At 38.8% G+C, this 6,963-nt stretch overlaps 1 protein-coding gene across 1 annotated transcript; it reads right to left on the bottom strand.

The window, feature by feature from the left end:
- Positions 1 to 1,242: 1,242 nt before the first annotated feature.
- On the bottom strand, positions 1,243 to 6,308 carry LOC141592157 (phenylalanine ammonia-lyase 1-like). Its single transcript, XM_074412739.1, has 2 exons — positions 5,685 to 6,308; positions 1,243 to 3,244 (listed from the first exon to the last, which is right to left on the bottom strand). Exons 1-2 carry the CDS (start codon positions 6,086 to 6,088, stop codon positions 1,495 to 1,497), a joined length of 2,154 nt encoding a protein of 717 aa, XP_074268840.1. The 5' UTR covers positions 6,089 to 6,308; the 3' UTR covers positions 1,243 to 1,494.
- Between the last annotated feature and the right edge of the window lie 655 nt (positions 6,309 to 6,963).

The raw sequence follows: 6,963 nt of genomic DNA, 5'->3' as shown, positions 1-6,963 counted from the left end.
TACTACCCCAACATTCTATGGGTCATTTGACCATCAAATTGCATAAGTGCCCATTAGTTTGTGTGCAACTGGCCTGGTCACTTGTTTGGGAGTAAGGATTCCCTTCATTTTCAATGATCCGTATCTAAATCTAGATAGATCGGGTGATTGTAAATATATTTGAGTATGAAAAGATAAATGAATGATATATATAATATAATATGGTTGCATTGGAGAGAAAATGAAGAGAGAAATAGAGAGGATCCAAATTGCTTATTTGGTAGATGGACATATGGTACCCTACTCAAATAATGGTTCATAATTGCATAATTGTCCATTTGTCTGTGATTTCAATTTATTTTCGTACAAGTAGTTTTCATCGATTTACCCTCTTAACAAATTGACAAGGAGTGTTCAGCAGAACGTGTGGTTAGGTTCTTAGCTACGATATGGTGTCTATGGAGTATATGAAATAGTGTTCTTTTTCAAGAATTCACTTTTCATCCGAAAATGTTTTTCAACCAATGAAATCAAATTGTTGCAACGGCAGATAAGGCCTTGGAAATGAATAAGTCTGGGAGTACAAGTAATGGATATATTGGTCTGGGCCGGCAGGATGATCAATTTTTATGGGTTCGTGAAAGTAAACCTATGTGTTGTGGGTTCGATTAGTTTTTGTGAACACTTGTGGATTATGGTTGATGCTGGGTGGAAAACAATTGATAATGCAGGAGTAGGGTGGGTTGTTTTGTCCAGTACAGGGGAGGTGATCTTCACAGTTAGGAGAAGTATTAGAGCTGAATCCGCTTTACAGGCAGAAGGATTGGGGATTTATGAAGCACTGCAATGGGCTGTGGATCGGGGGTTTCGTCACTTGGAAGTCTCTTCGGATTGTCTTTCGCTCGTTTGTTCTCTTGCAGGGATTCAGAGGCCTCACCATTGCCTTGCGGATATTCTAGCTGACGTTGATGCTATTTGCCTCTTTTTTCCACTGTTTAGCTTTTAGTTATATCCCTAGGTCTTATAATAAAATTGCTCATGACCTCGCATGTGAGGCCATGTCTAGTTAGGTACTCGTATGTTTTTATTTACAGCTGCCAAAAAAAAAAAAAAAAAAAAAAAAATTGAGAAGGCACAATGGTCATTTTGAGTTGACTTAGAAATGCTAAGGCACGAGCACGACTGTCATTACCGACATGGAAATTGAAACCAAGGTTGCATATCATGCTATGAACTACGTAGTACTATTGCCTCACACTTAAATTGATGATGATAAATTGTAGACACTTCACATTAGTTCCTTCCAAAAGACCAACAGACATTAACATTACAACATTTTAAAAAAACCACTCCATCTACAATAACTCACTCTACAACTCGAGTAACTGATAGACTGACGAGCAACAGACGATCAAAAAATAAAAACAATCTTTATTAACAACGACAGTTAAACGAAAATTAAACTTAAGTAGTAGTGGCATAATTAAGCTGTTTGAAAAGAGTGTAGTAAGGTTATCAACAAATGGGAATAGGAGCACCATTCCACTCCTTAAGACAATCAAGTAGAGGATCAATAAGCTCACCCTTGTTTATTGCTGTGAACACTTTATCAATCTCCTCTCCTGGTGATGTCACTCCCTCTCCTGTCAATAACCCTGTCTTCAATGTCTCCCTTACAAACTTGTACAACGGGTATGACCGGCACTCCTTTATCCTGTTCGGGATTGCCTCGTTCCCACTCTCTATTCCGCTTCTCACTGCTTCTATTTCCTTACTCAAACGTGCCTTAAGCTCCTCCTCGAAGGCCCCGATCTTCTGGAAGATGGATGTGCTGAGGTTTTTCTCACTCTCTCCGTTTGCTAGAGCTTGGTCGACCAGGACTTGTCGGAGTTTTTGGAGTAGTGGGTAGGTGGAGCTGCAAGGGTCATCGGCATAGGCGAATACATGTTCTCTTTCAACGACACGGATGAGTTCCTTCTCGCAGAATCGACCTGGGTGGAGCTCCCCGTTTTGCCCAGTTATCAGAACCCTCCTACATACCTGGCTGACAGTGTTCTTGACAGCAGATTGGAGATTCTCCTCAATGTGTCTTAAATCGACAGCCTGGCATATTGCGACGAGGAATGTTGATGACATCAACTTCAGAATGTCGACGGCTTCAGCTGTTTTACGAGCAGAGATGAGCCCGAGTGAGTTCACATCCTGGTTATGCTGCTCGGCACTTTGGACATGGTTTGTCACCGGGTTGCCTAGGAATTGGAGTTCGGAGCAGTATGAAGCCATAGCAATCTCGGCTCCCTTGAAACCGTAGTCGAGGCTTGGGTCTCGGCTAGCCGTCAGGTTTGATGGTAGACCATTGTTGTAGTAGTCATTCACAAGTTCGGAAAACTGAGCGAACAGTAGCTTTCCAATTGCAGCGAGTGCCAGTCTGGTATTGTCCATGGACACTCCAATTGGCGTCCCCTGGAAGTTACCACCGTGCAAAGCCTTGTTTCGGGCCACGTCAATGAGTGGGTTGTCGTTGACGGAGTTGATTTCACGCTCAATGGACTTTGTTGCCCAACGGATGACCTCAATCTGTGGGCCTAGCCACTGAGGAGATGTCCTCAGAGCGTACCTGTCCTGCTTGGGTTTCTGGAGTGGGTCCATCTCGTGTAAGGCCTTAGCAGCCTTCATGTATGAGCTTCCGTCCAAGATGTGCTCCATGATCGCAGCCGCCTCGATTTGACCCGGGTGGTGCTTCAATTTATGGGTCAAGTGGTCCGTGAACTCGGGTTTTCCATTCATCACCTCGGCAAACACAGCTGAAATGACCTCAGCAAGGACAGCCAGTATGTTGGCTTCAAACAGTACAATTGACGCCATTCCAGACCCCACCGCAGTCCCGTTCACCATAGCAAGCCCTTCCTTGGGCTGAAGTTCAAAAAAGCCGGAATCAATCTGAGCAGCCTTGAAGGCCTGCTCAGCAGTGAGGGACTCTCCATCAGGTCCAACGGCCTTGGCATTGGGACGGCCGGTGAGAAGGCCAGCAATGTAGGAAAGTGGGACAAGGTCGCCAGAGGCAGTGATGGTCCCACGTAACGGAAGGCAAGGGGTGATATTGTGGTTAAGGAGCTTGGTGATGGCTTCCAAGATTTCCCAACGGATACCGGAGTAGCCCTGGAGAAGGGTGTTGATCCTAACCAACATGGCTGCCCTTGATGCTGTGTGTGGCAGAGTGTGGCTTGATTCTGTTCCATTGCCGAATACTCCCGCGTTCAAAAATCTGTCAGCAAATCACTTCATTAGTTTCCGTCTGATTTTGTAGCTTTAAGTAAGTAATAATACTTGAAATGTTGATAAAAAGGTCATGCCAATCATAAATAAGCGAAAAAACGAAAAGAGCAATATTAACATTTCCGGGGATGGATTTAGTGAGTTCAATGCAGCTGAATTTAAGCAAGTTGTTTTAAGCAAATGGCCAAATAACCAGAAGAGTCAGTCTCTGATCACATTTGTCTGGACCAATTGTAATATTAAAAAAGAGCACTCGAAAATGTTATCCAAACAAACAATAAAGAATATATAGTCTGTGTTTAGTTTAAATCTAGCATAGGCTCATGAGTCATGGACTAAGACCAAATTGGCCTACTGCTATTAAAATTGTCCCTACTTAAAACTATTGATTATTTTAAATTACTTTTCAGCACTAATTAATGCTGCATTTTATATTCCCGCTAAAATCTCAGTCACTCTAAAAAATGTATGAAAATACGGAGTATATCATAATTCATAATAAATCGGGTTTTGCGAAAAATATTTTTGGCCAGTAAGCAAATGATATAACTAGAAGCTGTTAAGTTGCAAGGTAAAATGAAGTATTAAAACATTAATTTAGGTGAAACAGGGTGATGTAAGACTGTAAGTTGGAGAAGGATATAGCATCCAATATGGATTGTCGGTTGAAATTATTACCTCAAAGTGGCTAACGACTTCACATGGATAGCTTAACATATGCTTGTCCACTACTTCCCATCTTTGAAGGGTATTTTTAGAGAGACATTCAATGATTATTACTCTCTATCTATCATTCTAACGTGCGACTTATATCAATGCATGTACGTTTTCACTATTATAATCATCCCATTTTTTAATTATTGTCGACATAGTCATACATTTTTTTGTCATCACCGTATTTTACTACTGTGAGGGTTAAAGAGTGTCAATTTTGACCAATATTTTCTCAAACTATTCAATATTTCAATACTATTATAGCGCTCCTATTACATTTTGCAAATACGGTTAAAGTTGATGTTTATTGAAGGACATACAATTAGGTACTACATTTATTTTCAGAAGAGGTGCGCGTGATCCGCATGGAAATTCCCACAACCACGAAAATTGGTACAACCACGTTGTTGTTTACTTAACTTATCCAATTATCTGAGTTCAACGGTCAACAGAACTCCACTACGACACATGTTTACCAAGCTCCAGTTTTGTAAACAGAAAGTGCCGCGTAATGCAAAGATGGTGGCAAATAATGATATTCATAAATTTTAAGCAATGATATTAACATTAGTAGCGCCCATTTTACAAACATGATCAATTAATGTAATATGACTCACATTATATTACATTTAAGTTTTAAGGCAGTAGTATGTGACTCTCACATTTGTTAGAAGATTAGTATAACTTGTGATACTCTACTAGTAGACTACAAATTTTCAAACAATTGTATCAATTTTCAAACATCGTCTAATCCTTCTAATACTCAAATCCCAATAGATTTATAATCCATCATTAATGTAGAATTCTTGTGTTAGCGTAGACGGATTAGTATATGTATTACGGTTTGTCTTATGTGAGCGTATGTAGTGGCATCGAAAATCAGTATATAATCTATCTATCGATTGAAATCATTTTGCAATAAACAATGGTCATCCGATCCAAACAAAGTAAAATAGTAAAAATATTCATGTGATTATGCGTTGGACATTACCATCCAACACATGCACAGTTGTATATCTATTGCCACCCAAATGAATAACACCTCGTCATATCATATCTTTATAACCGACACTTGCTTATCATTTCATACTAAACCTTCATCTCAATCAATAATTTACACTATTGTAAATTATTCATTGGGACAGAGAGATTATGTTCAAAAGTTATTCTTGTTGCCTACATGAATTCACTTCTTAATTCAGCCTTCATTTAAACACGGTAATAATTTGTACGCAATTTACTTACTTCAGTTACCTTCATTAAGTGAACTAATTACTATCTAAACTATGAGATAAATTAATACAATCAAATCATATTATCTTCCTCTACCAATAACGTTAAAAAAATTAATTAATTAGATGATGTTAATATTACCATTTTTTACGTTAGTTCATCACCCTTTCTACATGATCGGATTTAATTAAAAAATAAACTGCCAGAGAAATAATAACTTCCTTCATGACAACTTCTTCGTCACAAAAATTTAGTTGACCCACCTAAATCATGTACTCCGTAACTACTATTCCCAATATTATGATCCCGTCTTAAGCTTAAGAAGATGGATATACGGTAAAGCACAATTGATATGTCTACATCTCTTAATTAGATTGTTTTGAAAATGATTAAAACGCGTAATTCAAATTAACAATGAGAATCGAAACACATTAATCATGATAAAATTAAGTATAAACATGTGAAATAAAACGTAAGATTACCTGATAAGTTCTTTTTGAAGTTCACCACCCTTGCTAGTTCTACGATGAGAGGTGGCACCAAAACCGGTAGTAACACCATAACTGTCAGTACCTTTGCTCATACTATCCATCACCCAATCACTGCTAGCCTTGACACGATCCATAGCAGCCGCGGATAACTCCACCGGCACAGAGGATCTTGCGACCGCCGCCACCTGAGCCACCGAGAGAGTTTCTCCGGCAAGCTTGACGGCGGGGTTTCTGTACTCCTCCACCATTTTCTTCACCTCATCGAGATGGCTCCCTGACACCGCCTCGGCCGCTTTCCCCCAGTTTAATGGGTCTGCCGAGTTAATAGAGTTGGGCTTGGCAATGCAGAGACCGTTTTCGGATGACCCATTTTGGTACACCTTCTGGTTCTCCATTTATGATTTTGGGGAATAAATAAATAAATAAATGATGAGGAGGAGGAAAAATGAAGGTGAGAGGAGTTTTTGTGTAAGGGTGTTTGGGTTTCTGAAATAAAAGAACTGAAAATTATGGTTTGGGGATACAAGAGAAGTTTAGCGGGTTTAAATAGAGTTGGGTCAAGGAAGGGAGGATGGTTGGGTGTGGTAGGTAAGGAGAGTGGTGGGCGAGTGACACAACCATGGCCTAATTACCCTTTTTATTTATGTTTTTCAATTTATTTTTTGTTTTTATTAATTTACGTAACTTTCTTATAGTCTTATCGCAATTTTATTTATTTTTTTATGAGGTAAGCGAGAGCCTCTATCTTCGGTGTACTGAGTATAGGTGATAACCTGCGAACCATACTGGGTTTTCTGAAAATTGCATAAGTTTAACCATTAGACTCCTTTGCCGACAAATTATCTCATCTTTGTTGGTAATATACATTTGGGTAAAATCTGACTAACGATGAATAATGTACTTCCATTCCATTTCATAATGGATTTTGTTTGAGCAAAATTTTCATATAAGACGGAATAATCGTCTTAAATTTAAAATAGGTCAAATAATAATTCGATCCACTTGTATAAATAGGACATACATTTTTTTATTTCCGAACAGCAAGTCTTGCTATAATGAGATTTTGTGATTTCCAAAACATTTCAATTTTATCTTTATATATTCGTCCTAGAGATTGTTATTTGACATCTCTTCACAAAAAAACATGTGCATAGATAACACTGATGAAGTTTGTGGTGGAGAAACTTTTAGGGTACAACTAGACATGTTAAATGATTTTTTTTTCTTCTTTTTGATTAGGTAAGAAAACTTGGTTGATCCTCTATGATAG

Source organism: Silene latifolia, chromosome 7, assembly GCF_048544455.1.
Source record: "Silene latifolia isolate original U9 population chromosome 7, ASM4854445v1, whole genome shotgun sequence".
NCBI classification, from domain to species: domain Eukaryota; kingdom Viridiplantae; phylum Streptophyta; class Magnoliopsida; order Caryophyllales; family Caryophyllaceae; genus Silene; species Silene latifolia.
The sequence above is the reverse complement of the archived record's forward strand: the minus strand, read 5'-3'. Positions and strand labels throughout refer to the sequence as shown.

What these genes read in the sequence shown, in the direction of transcription:
- LOC141592157 (XM_074412739.1), bottom strand. Translation starts at nt 6,088, where the DNA reads ATGGAGAACCAGAAGGTGTACCAAAATGGGTCATCCGAAAACGGTCTC. An exon ending in CTTCAAAAAGAACTTATCAG is followed by an intron (nt 3,245 to 5,684) that starts GTAATCTTACGT and finishes ATTTGCTGACAG; the next exon opens with ATTTTTGAACGCGGGAGTAT.